Below are 19,661 nucleotides of genomic sequence, written 5' to 3' on the forward strand. Positions count from 1 at the left end.
TAAGACAGTAATTTGAGAATAAAAAGTGCATTTCAAAACACACAAGTTTATGAATAAAGTAATTCATACTTGTAAAGTAATTCTAGAATTTCCCAACAGCAAGGAAGATTTCAGTAGATTGTTACAACCCAGCTCATGGAGGAAAAAAAGACAAACACCTCTGCATAATCTCTTCAATGCATTGCATAACACCATTTTTAGTACATGCTTATATGCATGTGTTGCTTGACCAACAGCACTTCTGAATTTGTAACGCGATTAACTGCCATTTAACAGTAACTTTGAAACATTCTCCGCCCCCTTCCTTTATCACTTAATCATTTTTAAAAACTTTTCATTGTGAAGGACATGAAAAAAGACATCTTATACACAGATAGTTATGACTAATCAGTTTCATAAGAGAACTGGCCGTGTATTTTTCAATGATAATGCCTTAACATAAATAAACTCTATTTTTCAATTTGTACAATACATTTGTATTTGACTTTTTGTTTTAAAAGGAACTGCAGTGGCATCATGTTTATAATTACAGTCATCCCTCATAATCTGATCTGTTCCTTAGAACAGGTCATAAAATTAAAAATGAGATATTGAAAAACTATTTCCCATCATTTTAAAGGGAAAAAATAATGCATTCCCAGGACATTAGAAATTGCCTTAACCAATTTGTCCAAATAACACTAAGACACAGTTAAACACATGTACAATCATCAATCCTTGATTTCTCCATGATATAAAACATCAATATTAATTCATCAATTACCTTATTAAGAAACTGTTAATGTTGCCATTAATAGGAATGTCTATGTTTGGGAATTGTAAGAGAAAATACATACTCAAAGTTTTTGTGCAACGGGCAAAATTGCCTGTCAGCATGGTGGACTCATTTATCTATATAAAATTATAAAACCTCAGTTGTAATAACTGGGTGTTTTTGCTATTCTAGTTTCACAGTAAAATGTAGTTTTGAAATTTATATAAAAAGGGTGCATTACAGTTTTTTGAAATAATTTTTAAAATTCACAGATATTTAGTGATAAATGCAGCCATTACACAAACAAGTTTAGCAAACTGAACAAAATCAAAAGTCTATCAAGAGGTGAAGTAGATAGACTTTCAAGATTTTGTTCAAGGTTGCATCAAGTGAATTGTGCCTTAAAGTAAAAAAAAAAAAGTCCAAATAATCCATTTGCCAGTTGTCAGCCAACTGAGTAATAACCATGATTAACTGTGAGGGGATGTAATAAGAATAAGAAAAACTTCAACAATTTTCAAGAATAAACTCCACTCAAAAATCCTGGATTCTTCTGTCAGCATCAGCTCACGGTTAATGATCTTGTGTATTTCACTGGTGAAAGGTTCCTATATGAAAATAATCACAGCATGTACTCCTATGCTGTACTCTACAGATGTAGAAGAGGACAGCTTATGTGTTTCCATTGATAAAGCAGTATGGAATGTTTCTTTATTGATTGCCTTCTTTGGAGATTTTAATGCACGAGTTGGCAGTGCTCTGATGCCTGGAATGATGTCATAAGAAAACATGGAACTGGAAATATGAACACTAATGGGATCCATCTCTTGTCCTTCTGCGCAGAGCACCAAGTGTCCGTTACCAACACAATATTTCATCTCCCAGACAAAACACAAGACAACATGGATGCATCCTGGACTATATTATACCCCGTCAGTGTGGTCTTCAGAATGTGCAGATCACACGAGTGATGTCAGAAGCAGAATGCTGGACAGACCATAGACTTGTGTAGTTCATCCTCTGTGTTGTACTCAAATCACCTACTAAAAGACAACTTCCCCAAGACACGACCCACCGTTGCATCCTTTGTAACCATTGACACCAGAGACGCTTTGACAAGTCATCTTAATGCTCAGCTTGAACACATCCCTATCCCAACTACAGATGGTGACATCATAACTACCAGTCCTGATGTTGATGAACTGTGGACCTTACTGCTAAGAAGATGAATCCAGACTGGTCTGAAGTGGTCATATACAAGATACTTTGAAAAGAACAGTTTGAAAACGATTGGTTACATTTCTTTTATTCTTCCATTTGGGCACAGGCGGGTGAAGTGACTTGCTCATGGTGACACAGTGTCAGTAACAGGATTTGAACAGGATTTATTGTTATTAGTTTTATTATCATTATTAGTAATAGTGTTTTGTCTGAAAAGTTTAATGTTTATTTTTGGTGTGTCCCAAAAAATGTGTGTTTTATTAATGGTTCACAGACCTCTTTAACTATTAATGATGGTTATTTTACACAAGGTTAAATGAGCAGGCAAAAAGTGTCAGGCTTATACGTTTTATCTGGTAGTAAGCCATTTTTAAAATCATTGTTACTAATATTTTTTAAGAGATACAAATTTTATTTTTAAGACCTATACTCCAAGAGAATGTACTATGTTTTGTTTTCATGTCAGAAATTTGGTTGTCACTCTATTGATCCCGTCTTTACATTTAAGAACCCCTTTTAATCCAGTGATATAAAGGTAAATGTCTTAATATTCATCAGAATGGCACATGTTGAGCTTGTAACTTTGTCTTAATATAAGATGAATAAGAAGAGAGTCTGTGTTATTCTCAATAAAGAAATAAATAAAAAATACTCCTAGCAGAGTAGCGCTCAAACTTAGAAATGCCCTCTGACAGCATCCATGTATTGGTATACATTTACTGTATATACAGTATTTATGTGTGTAAGTACTGTAAATGGCTAAGTAAAGAACAACAAACTTGATGTATGACTACTCAGAATTGGTTGCAGGGCAATTTTGCTGATCCTAAGGCGACAGAACAAACTGTCTAATTATTTCAGTACTGCATGTTTACAATAGTACAAAATAAGAACTACAGACATGTAAATAATTAAAATACCTTTGTAAAAGCTCCTGCAATGGACTGGTATGCCATCCTGGGTTGATTTCTACTTGAGGCTTATGGGTGTCATGTCACATAGTGTAAAGAATATAGCCAGCCTTTGTTACCATTGGGAATCGTCATGGTTAAGGAATGCAAAATTGTGTTTGTCTGCATCTACCCAAATCCATCTAAGCCATTAGTGGTTATAGTTTCCAGTTTCTTGTTGCTGTTTAAAATATTTTATATGATTCTTTATCATTTTATGTAATTAATGATTTGAATATTTCGAAGTCCTTTATATTTTCATTCAGGTAATTCTGACATCATTTATGCAAGTAGATGAAAGGCATGTAGGCAAGCTGTTCATGTCTTCAGACTCTGGGATACATTTTGATGCAGTGGAGCTTGCTTTCCTTCCTGCACAGCAAATTGTCTACCACTCTAATCCAGATTACCTGCTGGTCACTTGCAGTAATGTAAGTTTGTCAAATTTTGCGTATTTGATTTTATTTTTCAATAGCATATTTACCATGCTTAGAAATCAGTTTATTGTAACAAATGTGTAATATTAGCATCATGCATAGGAAATTAATGATTACAATAAAGCTACTTTACCTTTTAATATTTTTGCATCAGTTTGATATATAAGATTTTTTGCATTCTATAGTGCCCAAATCTTTTAAGTAAAAATAACTGTTAATGGGTTTGTATTTTTCTATTTGTATTTTCATTAGTCTTTTTTGACTCATTTCAGGATAATTTATGGCTTTCTCTCAACTTTGGAAAGCAATGGACAAAAATACATGACAATGTGCAGAATTTTGCTTGGTAAGTACACCATAAAAAACTTCAATTACACCTTAGATTAAACTTTGAACCTAACTTTAACTAAAGCTGTAGAAGCTAAACTTTATAATGCTACCCAATAATAAGTGATGATTATTTGCTTTTTTGTATTATTTAAACATATTTTGTTTGCATGAAAGATGTCATTCACTGATTTACTTGTAAGGTAGATCCAATAAAACTGTAACTCTTAAAGCAATATGAAGAAGAAAAATATCTGGAAAATGTCTTATACATTTAAGATAATTGATGCTAAGAAAATTTTAAATCATTATGACAAGATAGTAAGTATTGACGTGTCATTTTTAAGCTTGTGGTTGGTTGTTTTATGTTTCCTCATTTGAGCCAAAATTTGTTGTCCTACATGTATACCCTACATAACAAATACAGGGCTTGAGAGATGGATATAAGATCAGTACTTACCAGAACTAGTCCGCCTATCCATTTTCTTAACTTTATTTTAGTTCAGCATAGAAACATCGAAAGCCTTAGCATAGTCTGACATCACTAGGCGCAAGGCAGAAAGAACCTCATAAACATCCTGCATAGTTTTTTAACCAAAGTTGAAGTTTGTCTGCTAGCATTTCAGTGTTGTTTTGAAGTGCTTTCTGACCTTCGCTCAGCCTCAAAAGCTAGTTCATATGGAGTTGATAATATTAGTGTAAGAACTAGTGCTGATAAAGTGCCAAAACGTTCAGCCATAAGCAACTGCATAATTTAATTTACAATGGTAGTGAAATTTTTAAATAAATAACTTTAATTCATGTGTCACAGCATGAAACCCATATGTTGTAGATACTGAAAATATGGTTTTAAATTTTTATGTAGTTGAATTTCACATAGAGTTGGTAATTTTACAGTTATTGTGCAGCAAGCACTATTGTATTATTGTACTGTTTCACGCTCTTTTACCATTTAATTTTTATGATCATTCTTATTTCAGATATTTGCAATTACAACTTAACTAGTCATAATTATAATTGAGGGCATTACTGTGACTCATTGATTTGGAATCCTGTGTTCAAATCTTCAAGTTATTATTATTCGTGTGGAGTCTGCACAGTTTTCCATTATCTGTGAGGATTTTCCTCCTTTTACTATGATTTTTCTTCTCTATTTTGTGTATATGTGCATGAGTGGATCTTATGATAGACTGTTGCTCTTTTTGGGGGTGGTTCCTGCCTTCATGTGAAATTCTGTGGTTTGTGCCCTTTTCACGAATTAAAGAGGTTTGAGAATGTATTTATGCAGTTTTGGTAATACAAAATGTAATGAAAATATATGTAATTCTGCCTTTTGTTAGTCAAAATGATGTTTGCAATTCAGAGTCATATTCTGATTGTTCAAAATGTTATTGCATATTTCTAAAAAGTGATTGGCAGGGTATGATAGGGGTTAGTGTTACTACATCATAGCTCCAGACAGGGACGTGCGGTCAGGGGAGGCAGGTGAGGCTCATGAAAAGTAAAGACTAATAATGATAACATAAAATAAATGTGTCCACTGGTCTGTGCTATAAATTTGTTTTCTGTATGATTCCAATAATTTTGATCATTTTTATAGTCAAAATTGCTGAATTTGCACACTTCCTGTTCAAATACAGGGCAGAAGTGTGAGATGCGGCAGCGTCGAGCAGAGCCTCTGCTCACCTCAGACTGCGCTACTCATCATACATAGGGATAATAATGCATTCAATTGGCGCGTGCCTTTAGCTGTCTTTCTGTATTGTCACCAACATAATATTTGCAGACATGTTTATTATACACCCTGCCTTTCTACAGTCTGGCTAATATCTTTATTGAATGTGTGTGACATATTTAATCATTCTGATCGGACATAAAACCGCAGTAAAAAAGGCACAAGGTGAGGCAGACAGTACCATGCCGCACTGAAGGGGCGGATGTGATCCCAACAGGTGCTTTTTGCTGCTGTTCTTCTACGCAGAGGCTGTAAGCGCCAATAAGTTAGCGAAATCAGAAAGTCAAGTGCACTACAGTGGTCTGTTTATTTTTATTTTTTGTTCTCATTGACTGCCAAAAAGGAAGATTAAGACTTTAAAACTAAAGGAAATTGACAGAGATTTTTGTGGAGAAGGATAGGCGCATGATGAACTTCATTTACAAATAAAGGTAAGACCATAAATGGTTTTCAATTTTATAACAAATGGGATCAGACTAGTAAAAAAACAATCCAATATTTAAAAACAAAATTTTGACCTTAAAATATTCTTTTGTTTTTCTTGTTATCCTTTTGTTGAATGGTCTATATTAAAATTGATTAAATCATCAGAATTAAAAGCTTTTAAAAACAACGAAATATTTCAAATAAAGTCAAAATTAAAATGCATTTTTTGTACACCACTCTATACTTTCATTTGTAGTAAATGAGTATGAATTGTGCAATTGCAACGGCACATTTAGAACACATTGAGGGTACAGAGCAAATGCGCTCTCGCCACTATAAATGGTATGTTCTTTCTTAGCCAAATATGTACCTTACCTACAGTATCTGTATATAAAGAATGCTGATGAGATATGAAACATTGCCAGTAGTCAATGTGCTTGCTGCCAATTGAATAGTGACTAAGCTGCTCTTTTTGGTTAATTTATTTGTAAATCTGATTCTAAAGGAGCAGTGGCGTAGCTCAAGTTCGTGCCGGGCGGGGCTTCAATTTGCCGTCCTCCCACATATCTGAATATGTTAAACTATTTAAATAGAAAATTAAAATGACGTTTAGAGAAAAATTAAGATATTTTGCATAGATTTATTCATATATAAAGAAAGAGCAATAATTTTTTATATACATTTATAAGCATCAACTAGACAAGAATATAGTATAGATGCACAGATAAGCCGTGTTCTAATTATTAGTTTGATATAATTACGCTACGAAAACCAGAACCAAAGTAATAACAGGGCAAGAACACATTCAGATTAATAACGAAAAGAAATTATAAATTGTAAATTAGTTGTTTATCTTCCTAGAAATTATTATCAGTGTAACGTTTATGTTTATTTTTGTCATTGCCTCATACATTTCAACTGCTGTGTCTGATGCAAAAGGACAGTCTGAAAATTATTTTTCAAGCATTTGTGGTTAAAAATCAGAGAATCTGACTTTTTCCATACATGAGTGATATTTTTCCGAACCCTGCTGCTTACACACAAATTGTACTGAGCCTTGTGGCCAATAATGCCGTCCCCAAAAATGTGCCGCCCGGGGCGGACCACCCTCTCCGCTCCCCAACCCCCTAGCTACCCCCTAGCTACGCCACTGTGAAGGAGTCAGTGCCTCACCAGCCTTGAACCCCACCACACGTTACTGGCTCCAGAGATATGGAATAAAATCATAGTCCTAGGCATAGTCCCTGAAGAGTTGGCATGTTCTTCTTGTGTCTATTTAGACTTTTCCAATTTGGTATTTCAGCTTGCCTCCTATATCTCATAGATGGTTTTAGGTTAATGAGCAACTCTGAAATGGAAAGCTTGTGACTGTGTCTTGTGTAGTCCTATCCTTAAACATATTATTCACTTTTTTAATTAGGTGCTTAATACTAATTTAAATAAAGCTAAGATGGCTTGGAAGGGGAGGAGTAAAAACCAAAACTCCAGTACAAAGAACCCAGAGAAAATAAACTCTGTAAATCACATATTAGGAAACATTAAACAGAGTCTATTAAATGAGCTAAAATTAGATCAAGAAAAGTAATCAACCAGGTTATAACACAGGTAGTCTAAGTAAAGATTATTAGCCCTAAATGAAAAAAACATTTTTTGACACAGTTTTGTTTTGAAAACCCAGAAACTTTGGCGACAACAGACTGTCACCATTGGCAAAATCACATTAGCAATGACAAAATAATGCTGTTAAAATACAACAATGTCAAAACATAAATACAAACACAAAAAATCAGTATAGAATGATCCATACAGTACTTCCATGTATATTAACATTTAATTTGAGAGCAGGAAATCATTCAACAGAAGATTTTACAATACAACCAATTGCACTGTACAATAATATAGAATCAAGTACACTTACAAATGTTATGTGTAAAAAGTAAAAATCAAGCACACAACTTAAATAATTTTGAATTTGAAACTAAACATATTGGGTCAAATAAAGTAAAAAAGCAGACAGACAGATGAGTACATGTCCACAACGATCATTACAGATGTAGGTATGTTTGTATGTGTTCATTTCTTTCTTTTTGTCATCCAGCATGTGCTATGGTAGGGCAAACAGGATGCCCGCCATATTCTCTTATCAATTTCTTTGAGTGGGTGAGTGTGTGTGTGTCTGTGCGTGCGTACATACATGTAAATTTAGATAAATTATGTATCTCAAAAGCTAGCTGTGCAAAAATTTTCAAATCAGTAGGTTTGGTTGCATGACTAAACAGAACAGACTCCAAAAATTCCAGTCAAATTAAACAATTCCTACGATAGTTATCATTGGACATGGGTCAGATTGTTTTTGTAGGCTATTAGGATAAGTAACTGACCAAACTGGACCAAAAATAAAAGACATTGAGTCGGTAATAAGGCAAACACAGTGCAACTCACTTAAAGAAGATAGGTCAATTTTTTTTTCATTTGTCAATGTACATAAGCCTCAGAATTCAGAGATGATATCTCAGAAACTGGTTGTTCTAAATTTTTTTCTTTTCTGGATGCAAGATCTGCATGATTCTGTTTAAGGCACAGAGTCCAGAAGAGAATAAATGAATGGTTATGTGACTGGGTAGAAAGACAATAAATTTCCGGGAAGAAGAATTGTGGCACCAACTGGGCATCAAGCTGGAAAATTAAAGGGCGCACAAGGGTGCAACAAAAATATCAGCTATAGCAGCCCAAAAACAAAAGATACTATGATCTGCAGCAAAGGATACAGTCGCACAGGAGTTCTGTCCTCTATGATGGCCGGATCATAATGAGATACCAACTTCCGGGGCTTGTCTGGTTTTATGACGTCCGATCAGAAGGGGCAGGGACTGCTCTTGGTGCCATAGGCAGGGTTAGGTGTTCTCCTGCGATAGCGTCTCAGACCTGCAGGTAAAAGAGAATTTACAATTAGCAACAAAGACTCCTTTTGATCTGGTGTGGTATCACTTAGCAGAGCCAGGAAGATGATCTCCAGGCATACATGCATGACATATCACTTAAACACATTTAAAGCAACACGTAAGCTCCAACAAAACAAAAGATTTTGTTTTCATTAACTTTTCTGAAAAAACTTTTGTCTATGTGGTTTACATGGTTTTTTAGTAGCAAGGTTTTTTTTCTCAAGTAGTATTTTAGCCACTTAATTATTTTGTGAAAAAATATGCTTTAAAAAGTTAACCTTGTTTTTTATGTATAGATCTCAAGCTAGCAATATTCCCTTAATAGCAAACCAATTAATTAAACCCTATGTTTAATATAAAATAATAAATGAGTTTTATGATTTGACATTTAACATTAGAGGTTCCAAAAGGTACATGTAGACCACAATTTTTGTCATGTATGGAATAGGAATAGGAAATCAGCCAAAATGTGCTTGCTGTTGTCCTTGTCTCCTGAGACAGAACAAAAATAATTAAATGAAACATATTATCTGAGCCAAATGTTAATGAGAAATTCAAGAGAAACAAAGCTAGTAAATATAGTATGTTGTCATATTTTAATCCACTCTGTTTTTCTGATTGTAAGTTTTAGTACACTATGCCTGTCTTAGTTTAAACAATGTATATGGATATTTTCTCTTGCCAGCAACTAATTTTTAATGCCTTATCTTTACCCATACACTGAAACTAGATTGGTAAGAGAAATAATTAAAATGTTTTTGATTTATTTAATTTTTCAAATATTTTAATAATTTTTTTTAAAGAATAATTTTCTATGAACTTTCCTGTAGTAGAATACCTAATACTTACAAAACTAACTAACACTTTTTTGTTATATATGTTTAGATGTACAAACATTCTGCCCTTTTTCTGTACCTATTTGTTATAGAATTAGATTTGTAGGAAAAATAATCCTTTCATAGTGGCATTAGTTGCTATACAGGAAAAGACATCCAATGAAGAGACACCAGCCTGTTTAAGGAAACAATCACACACTTTAATGCTCACTGGGCCAAATTAGAATCGTTAAACTCTTAGGAACTGAGAAGAAATCAGAGTACATGAGTAAAAACAATGAAGGCATTGGGAGGAGATGCAGCCTTCATTTGTAAAGAAAATTGGGTGAGATTCCTAGCCTAGTCACCTGGGGTAGAGAGGTAGCTGTGCTAAAAATGTGCCAGTATCATCAAATTAAACAAACAATGTTAATAAATGAAATGAATATACTAATCAGCTGTTGAAGAAATAATATGCCAAAAAACAAATAGTGAATTCACATCCAGGACTGATTGACCTTCTTCCAGTACTTCCAGGTTAGACCCCTGAATGTTTGTTTTGTTTCTTTTTGTGCTGTCAGGCTTAGAGGAACATAATGTAAAGATGGTTAGAACTCACGTCACACTGTAAAGAGTAATTTATAAATTTGTATTGCGTTTCTTGACCAATATGCTTATATCTTTGGTAACAACTCAGGATATTGCATTTCAGTTAAGTTTAATGAACTTAATTTTTATATAGCACTCATTAATTAAAATAGGCACAGAGTGCTTACACGGATATAATACAGAGCAATATATAATATAGAGAAACACAGGAAGTACATAACCATGTAGCATTTACATACTGTACATTAACACACATATCTATTTGAATGAGCAGTAATACAAACAGTCATTAAACTTTAAACATATTAGAGTTTCTGTTTATAAAAAATATAGCAAAGAAATGTCTGGTAACTGACTGCGTGGTATACACATTTGAATGGACGTTTTGTAGATTACCAGCTTGTAGAAACACCTTCTTGATGATGTATGTACATTTACAAATTTTATCAAGACATGAACATTTTGTGTGACATTGTGATCATCTGAATTTTGTGAACAGTGAAGGAAAGCTCAGGTATTATTTGCTGTGGTTATTTAACTGGATTTTAAGTTCAAAATTTTTTCAAGATTAGTTTCCTGGTCCAATGGGAATGGGTTTTACTTTGTACACTTTATCTGTACCTCAGTAAGGTTTTTGTAGCATGAATGCTTGCTTTCTTCATCCTCATTACAAGGATGAGTTGTGTAACTATACCCATTATTTCAGTTATAGCTTTGCATTGCCCCTTGTGTAGACTGTACATTCTTAAATGGATTTTTCATACGTTCAATCCGAATAGATTTTAATCTTCTAAAAATATTTTGCTCTAAATATACATTTTAGACATCCTGGTGCATAAAATATAAAAATACAGTTTTGTAAGTAGGCTTTTTCATTAAATGTACCTGACCTGTTGTAACCACCAGATGGCAGTAGTAAGTTCAAATCACATCCATGTACTGTATCCAAAAAATAATACACTTTTTACAATGAGAACCTTTTAAAATGATAAAATATTGAATATGGGAACATTTTTTGATTACAGGAGATTTAAAGGATTCAATGGTTTTATTAATAGGTCTCTGCAGTGGCAAGGCTTTCCTTTTAAGTTGCTTACATTGTCACTGTTGTCACATTCACACTTCGAGCAAGAAACTGTTTTTTGGTTATGAGTGCATGTCACTTCCAGGGAATTTTATTTTTTTTTACTGTTTTATTGTGTAATTTCCTGGATGCTCTTATTTAGTGAAATGGAAAATAACATATGAAGAATTGTAGTACTCTACAAATGCTACATATGTGTTTATTATAAAGTTTGCTATGTATTTTATTGTAGTAGTGGTTAATTTACTTGTGAAATGGATCATAGAGTTATCATGATAGTATATGTAGGAACAGAGGCGCTTACACAGTATTAATGACATAGTTATGAACTGGAGTACACATTTTAAATACACAGGTAAACAATTATGCAGGAACAAGTCAAACGTGAAATTATAAAAAACAGAATACAAAAGACAACAATAGGAAATGAAAGGCTGTTATTATGGTTATAGACAAAAAATAAATAAATGCATGTCTTAATGCATATGAAACATAGTTTTTTGTAGACATAGTGTGAAATGTTAAGTTGTAGTATTGCACAATTTTTTTAGAAAATAATTCATATAAAACACATAATTTTAGTGAGTTTATTGTCCTTTTTATGAAAAAATATATTAACAATCGATAGTTTAACACATAATTTTGATATATTTTTGGAAATGTATATAATTTGTAAAATATGATTTTTTTATGAATAATGTTAGGTGCATGGGTTTGAGGAATGAACAATGGATTGCTATGGACTGTTGCTCTAACTAGTTCTGGTTTCTGCCTTGCTATTGCTCAGTCTACCCCATAACATTGGATAAAGCATTTTGTTTGAGAATATGTTATGTTACTGGTACATTCAGAATAAGAGACTGTTACCAGAACAGATCCCGGCAGGCTGAGAGAGAGAGATAAAATGAGAGTAGGAGAATTTGCATTAGTTGTTTTACTGACATAATAGTTCAAAGGTTGAGGAGCTGCCTAATTTTAATCAGTAAATATGACCAAATGAAAAGGAGAACTGAAATGTCAATTATGTATGGTATAGCAGCACCTTTTTTCTGCCAAAACTAATTTCATATAAAGTACCATGAGCACACCTTCAACAGACTACAGTTATTGCAGTTAAAAGTAAAAGATGCCTTTGCTGTTTTATTTTTCTTTTAAGCAACTTGCAACCTAGTACTGACATACTTTAAACACTTAAGTAAAAGACATAAGCACATCCTTTTTATTCTTTCAAGCTTAACTAATGGAGTTTTGTTTAACAAGACATTACCTAGATTTAACCTTTTCGCAAGCCCTCTTCACATGTGACCTTGTATGAGTGCCTTTTCCATTTCCCTTTGAAAACAGTGATACTCACAGAACATTTGCACAATCCAGACAGACATTGACACAGAGAGCATTTGGACCTATGTCACTGTTGCCATGAGAAAGCAGCATTAATCATTGCCATTGGCTTGCCCGGCTGGTGAGCTGGACACATTTTAACCATTTACATTACATACAGTGTATTTTAGTGCTAAATGAACAAGTAAGTTTCATATCAACATATGCTGTATCAGGTGCTATATATTAATATAAGTACTGTATATCATTAGTATCATTTTGACATGTTATATATTCTGTAGGAAACTGAGAATTTACAGGGCCTGGGAAGGTTATTTTATGGTGTTATTGGTATTTTTAAGTGCTTTGTACAAGACACATGCAAATATATACTTTGTGATAAAATAGGACAATCATTCACAGTTAAAAAAGTAAGATTTCATCTTTCTTTTAACAGTAATAAAGACTGTCATATGCCCTCATCCTGACCATATAATGCCTCCCACTCAAGCTCTGTCTGTGTCTTACAAGTTTAGAGAAGAACACAGTATTAAACACTGTATTTCATACAAGAGTGAATCTGGAGAACATTCCATTCAGTTCCATTTTGAAATACTTTTATTAACTTGAGATTAATAGAACTTTTATGATAAAGATAAGAAAATCTTATATTTAAAACTTTAAATTAATTTTTTATTGTAATTGTATTGTCTTTCTTTGTTCCTAACTGTTTAATACCAAAAGGACTATAGGATTAAAATGGGTGTGTCACTTAAGATTAACATTGAGCACTTTGTAAGTAGTACAATAAAAGAGTTGCTGTTACACTATCAACATCAGTAAATTACTAAAATAAATATACAAGAAGGTATGATGAATGAATATTAAATGCATATTAGAATATCATCAGATGATAAATAGCTATAAAAGTAAAAATATATATTCAGTGATGGACTCTAAAAATGTTGGAGGCACTATAGTTAGTGCTGCAGCCTCAAATTTCAAGAATACTGTACTGATTTCTATTTGTGTTCTTTTTGAAACTATTTGTGTATTACAAGACACTAGTTCATGGCAGAACGCAGATACAATTAAAACAATAAATTTGTAATTTTTTTACATGTTTTTACATGTGTGCCTGTCAATGTTTCCTGTTCCTTAATATATCTTGATTAGTAGCTAATTATTTCCTACAAAAGGCATTTTTAAAATCTAAGCTCCTGGGATTTCTGAGACTTTCCTGGAACTCTTTAGGAAGTAAAGGACTTATTTTTTTTTAAAGCTTAGTCTAATATTGCAACAGCTGTTTCCTTGTGCCTTTGAACTGCCTTTGCAAACTAAGGGTGTCCTCAGTCCAGTTTGCTGAGTAATGTTTCTAAGTACTGCCCCTCTTATACTGTAGTATGTCTTATGAGTGTCATTATTCAGTCAACGCATCAGTAAGAGCAATACAGGTGGTCCTTTTTAGTTTAAAAAGTTATTTTCTGAAATTACAAGCCTGTATTAAATCTAGTTTGATCCGTAAAAAACACACATAAATGTAAATAATAATAATATACTGTGCTTTGAAGGTATGAAAGCTAGTCTATAACAATCTACTTAGTTGTTTTTTTCTGTATTGTGTAGGATACTAAAGACTGTGTCTACCTGCTATGAAATACATTGCAGCTTATTAGGTGAATTTTAGAACACTTATGCAGAGAGCTCCTTAGTACAAGGGGCTACTGATTTTCATAATGCTATAAAAGAAAACTGAAATTATACTTTAAAAAAGTTTCCCTAGCTAGGTGGCTAGCTTGTGCCTAATTTTTCTGGAACAGGCTTTTAGCTCTCTTCAATTGTAATTCATATTTTGTAAATGTATAAAATGGAAAGGGGGTACATGTACAACAAAGTCTTTGTATAACACTTGAAGTTTCCATTTATCACTTTAGTATAGGTAAGAACATTCCAAAGAACTATATACTGTAATCAAGAATCGCAGAAGTAGGTTTTCTCTTTCATGTTGTGAAAGCAATGACAAATCCTTAAGAACTCTGCTTTTTGACGTTAGTATATGATTTTGATGCTTGCAATATATGATGCTGCTCATTGAAAAATAAAAATAATTAAAAAAAAGAAATGCAGTAGGCATTTATCAGCTTTTAATTTCACATTCTTCAAACCCCCATCATGTTCCAGATGGATGTTGGGATATTTGGGTTAATTATTGACCCAAATGTGTCTTTACTTTTGTGTGTACATGTAGGAATGTATCGAGAGATAGGATGGTAAGTTCGTATCTACAGTGCATGGATTCAGTATGGATTTGCAGTATATGACAAGGCACTTGTCTAATGTAGTCTTTTTGCATTTTTAATGAAAAACACTGAAAAGAGAGTTTGCTGGAGTAGTAGGTCATTGTATTTTAGTTTTATTAGCGATTTTCTTCTCTAAACCAGTGAATATAATTTTTGAGTAAGGTGAATTATCTTCATGTTCTTCCTGAAATTATGTTTTTTTTAGGTATGTTCATGTCATTTGCACTCCCAGATGCTGGTAAAAGTAGTTGTAACACATAATAACATAGAAATTGTGGCATTTTGCAGGACTGTACACCACAGCTGAGCTTATCAAGCTCCTAGCATTGCAAATTAGTTATTTATTGCTGTGTTACGCTATTAGCTTAGTCACACTTATGCTATGTCTTGCATCTTTATGTAAGCTTAACTGGAGAAAGTAATGCATTCTTCAATAGCATGTTGTTTCTTCCAAACTTTTCAGAGGTTAACATAAGACATACAGCTACAGTAATTTCTCTTAACTTTCCATATTTATTAATCAATGTATTCAAAACTGGGTAACTTAACTTGTAAGATTACTGTAGAAACAAATGTACACTTACAGGTTAGCACTTAACAAAGTATTATGATAAATTCCATTGCAAGTTATCAAAAAAATTGGGATAAGAGAGTGCACATTTTAAATCTGCAGCCTGTTTGTTACTATTCTGCTCCGTTAAAGGTTATGATAGCATAGCTGTTTGTATAAACTGAACTATATTTAAAATGCGTAGGTATCACAGCATCCCGGTGCATGAAGCTGGGGATGAGGTTAGAATCTAGATGAACATTGATTAGCATGTTGTGCTTTCTGCACCAGGGGAGAAGTCAGGATGGGTGACTGCCACAGTCTAAGTTATAAAATATTGTAAAATACTGACAAATTATAGATTTCCATGTATAAGTTTGAAGTTGTATGCTTTTTGTTTTATTTTAGGGGACCCGGAATTACAATTTTTTTTAGTACTCATCCTGGTGGTGTAAGTAAGTAATACTTGTTTTGGTCAGATACAATTTAAGTTTGAATAATCTGAATAAATTGTAAAAACACAACTATCTCTTTTACTTTTTGGAAGAAATTGATCGAAAAGGAGCATTGTTCCTGAAAAGGACAGAAGATCTGGGAAAAACATTCACCATTATCTCAAACAATATGTATTCATTCGGATTTACGGGTCGTTTTCTATTTACTTCAAATGTTGAAAAGCTGGTAAGCTACAATTTTAAAAAAAATATAGTATTAACTGAGTGTGAGTGTATTTTTATTAATCTTTAAATCTTTTAATATGTGACGTGCTGTATATACTTGCCTTCTTAACAATGTTTGTAAGTGCAGAGCAGATTTTGTTTTAATGTATTTTTTTAAGCTTAATTTAAATGTTTTGCCAAATGATCATGTATTTGCTTAATTTATTTAGTACATTTTTCATTTCCATTTTTTGAAACAGAATTTGATATAAAACAGTGTAGGAGATAAACTAATTGTTTTTTTTCTGTGGTTGTGCTTGTAGATTATAAGGCATATTCAAACACATATCTACACTTACAAATACTGGGTCAATTTAGAATTGTCAGTCTGTTAACATTAGATACAAGTATATCATCAAATAACATCCTGAAGACAATTTAGTCTTTCAAAATTGAAACGTCATCCATCTACCTATTTACTACATCTACTTAATCCAGTTTAATATTTTTAATGAACCGATTTATACAACCTCTGGCATAAGGTAGAAACCAGTCCTGAAAATGACAATGCTGGATTGCACAGAACTCCCATTCACTTATCTTGGGTCCAGAAGACTTCTGGAGTATTAATTTGAAAATCAAAAAAAAAGCATGAGGTATAATGAAGGGTTTTATTAAGGGAAGGCTACATACACAAGAAAGAACACAAAGTATAGCTGAAGTAAAATAGCAGTATAGTAAAATAGTAAAGTAACAAATAACCTTCTATCCCCAATAAATATGAGCAATAATTGGCCTGTGGAGTCACTGGTTGTACTATTCACTCGAATAGTCAAAATGTACTCCATTCTTACCTTCTACTCTCTGGCCTGTCCTTCCTCTCATAGGACAATATACCCATCAAGATAGTAAGATAGTAAATACCTGTTTAGGAAATATAATAATACAGAAAGTAATAATTAGAACAACAAAAAAAATTAATAGCTTAAAAAATAAATTGTAGATGCATAAATATACAATGAACAAATTGAAAGATGCACATGTATAATCAAAACATAACATAATGAAGCAAAATAATATTGGGAAAAATAGTATAATCAAAAAAATCAAATGATAAAAACTGAAATGAATTAGCAAAAAATTGAATTATTTCAGTAATGTAAATCTGAAAATGTAAGCATAAACCAAATTATATAGACAGTAATCAAGTACATAAAAGTTAATGTACACAAAAAGGAAAAGGAAAATGATTTTTTCAATACAGATAATCAAAGCTAAATACATTATACACTATAAAAAATGACACTGACTTGATTTAATGTCCACAAAATTAATGAAATCGAGCATAATTAATCAAATATTAATAATGCTATAAAATATGAATGAACATAGAACTTAGTAGTGATAAAATTATTTGGGTTTATAATATAAATAAGTAAAGCAGTCGTCATAATAATCAAATCATAAAGATATTGACAATATTTAGAAAACAGGATAGAGAAATCAATAAAGAGGGATTATTGAAAAAAGAGGGAATTGAGAGGTACAATCACTTGGGAACAAATCAAGACCAAATCTAAAATATATACAGGCAAAATTCTGTTACAATGAATAACTTTACAGTGAATTTGTCATTACAATGAAGTTACCGACAGTTTCCCCATATGACACGAGTCTATAGAAATTTTGTTACTACAAAATACATTCAGCAGATACTTTCATTACAACGAAGTGCCCAAAAGACCTTGAAATGCCTGAATGAATCATCCACAGAGCAGTTTAATCCCCAAACAGAAATACTGAAAATTTTTTTCTTTCTTCGAACTTTCCTTGAACTTTTATTTTTCTGTTTTTGTTTTATATGGTTTTCAGTGATACCATTTGCTTATTGCTTGTCAACATCTGGAAAACATCCACTGCAATTAATTCAATGTCACACTCCTATAGAAATGGTAGACACGAAAGAACAATAACAATTCATATTAGAAAAAAAAACTTTTAATTTTTGCAGCTCTCGATTGCGGCAAAAAGAAGAAAAAAAAAAGTCACGAGAATTCAGGAATTTTACCATCGACACTGTCTACTTTCTTGAAAGACCGAGCAAAAAAAAAAAGAAAAATCTCAGGTTGCAAACGTATACGAACTGTTGCATCTGAAGATGTTGAAAAAGCAGTTTTTGTATGGTGCAGTGATGCTCGTTCAAGAAATATTCCTATTAATGCGGCACTCATTCAAGAAAATGTGAGGTTTCTTAACTGTCTTGGGACCTCCCCCAACAGGACAACACGCGGAAAAGCGTCCCAAAGTGTGATCACCACGTCTGTGGAAGACTGTTTAACTGTTTCCAGGGCAACAGCAGGCTCACAGCTCTGCTGCGTCTGTTCACTGAAGCAAACAGAAAAGATCTCGATGGGTGATGCAATGAACACTGTAAATGCAGGGGACAGTATTACCTGTACTTGGCCACTAACCTAGCCACATCCATGCCTGACTGCTGTGTCTGTGTATAGGAGAGTGGCAGATCCCATTACAATAAATAACCCTGATGTTCCTGTTTCAAGCTGAATGAAGTTGGTTTTGCTAAAGTATTGAGACTCTGCCTCATGCTTTGGGATGCAAGACAGGGACTTATGGTGTGACCCTGATCTTTTAGGATTTGCTTCTGTGGCGCTTCACTGAAGCGCTGTGAGCCTGCTGTTGCCCTGCCCCGGCAATGGACAAACAATCTTCCACAGACGTGGCAATTCCGCTTCGGGACGCACTTCAGCATGTCGCCCCATTGGGTGGGGGGGATCCCAAAAGAGTTCAGAAACCTCACAATATGAAGAAGAAAAAAAGGATGATTCGGCTTCTGATTGATAACTGTGCTGCCCACAACATGCTTCCACATTTAGATAATGTTCGTGTTGAATTCCTCCCACACAATTGCATGGCAGTGCTTCAGCCATTGGATTTGGGCATCATTCGCACCGTGAAAGTGTATTATCACAAGGAAATTCTGAGAAACATTCTCGTCAGCATAACTTGTAGACAGGAGGAGATTAAAATTAACGCGAAAAAAGCTATTGAAATGATTGCAAACGCCCGGACTCAAGTTAAAGAAAGCACTATAGTGACAAATACAGAATCTCATTACTATGAAATGTTCATTACAACTAAATATTTTTTAAGTTCCTGGCAGTTCCTTGTAACAGAATTTTACCTGTAGTTACAACATTGCTGCCTGAATATGTAAGCTGCAGTAAGGCTCCCTATTAGGAGAAGTATATTGACACACTAAGCAGTGAAAATGTATTAATAGGAATAATAATGGCTGATTGCATTTAACCCCTTATCAAGCGGGGTCATTTTTGCTAAATTGCTTGTAATTCGACCTCTCCAAATTAGAATCATTGCTGTTATTGAACTATCTGGAGTATAAACACGTTTGGTCTCTTTGTAAAGGTAACATTCTCTAGTTTCACCCTTAGTCACCCGTAGTCAGAATCACTGTAGGTGTGACTGATCAAAAGTTATGCACATTAGAACTCGC

At 33.3% G+C, this 19,661-nt stretch overlaps 1 protein-coding gene across 2 annotated transcripts in view; it reads left to right on the forward strand.

Moving 5' to 3' along the window:
• Positions 1-19,661, forward strand: part of LOC120534003 (sortilin-like) — a 129,441-nt gene that overhangs the window by 67,704 nt on the left and 42,076 nt on the right. Inside the window, exons 5-8 of one of the 2 annotated variants that reach the window (XM_039761202.1) lie at positions 3,192-3,356; positions 3,635-3,708; positions 15,879-15,925; positions 16,018-16,151. In XM_039761202.1, coding sequence (XP_039617136.1) covers positions 3,192-3,356; positions 3,635-3,708; positions 15,879-15,925; positions 16,018-16,151 — 420 coding nt within the window. Of the gene's footprint in view, positions 1-3,171; positions 3,357-3,634; positions 3,709-15,878; positions 15,926-16,017; positions 16,152-19,661 lie in introns of both variants that reach the window. The other variant, XM_039761204.1, reaches the window with a different exon arrangement.

Source organism: Polypterus senegalus, chromosome 8 (assembly GCF_016835505.1).
Source record: "Polypterus senegalus isolate Bchr_013 chromosome 8, ASM1683550v1, whole genome shotgun sequence".
Taxonomy (NCBI): Eukaryota; Metazoa; Chordata; class Cladistia; order Polypteriformes; family Polypteridae; genus Polypterus; species Polypterus senegalus.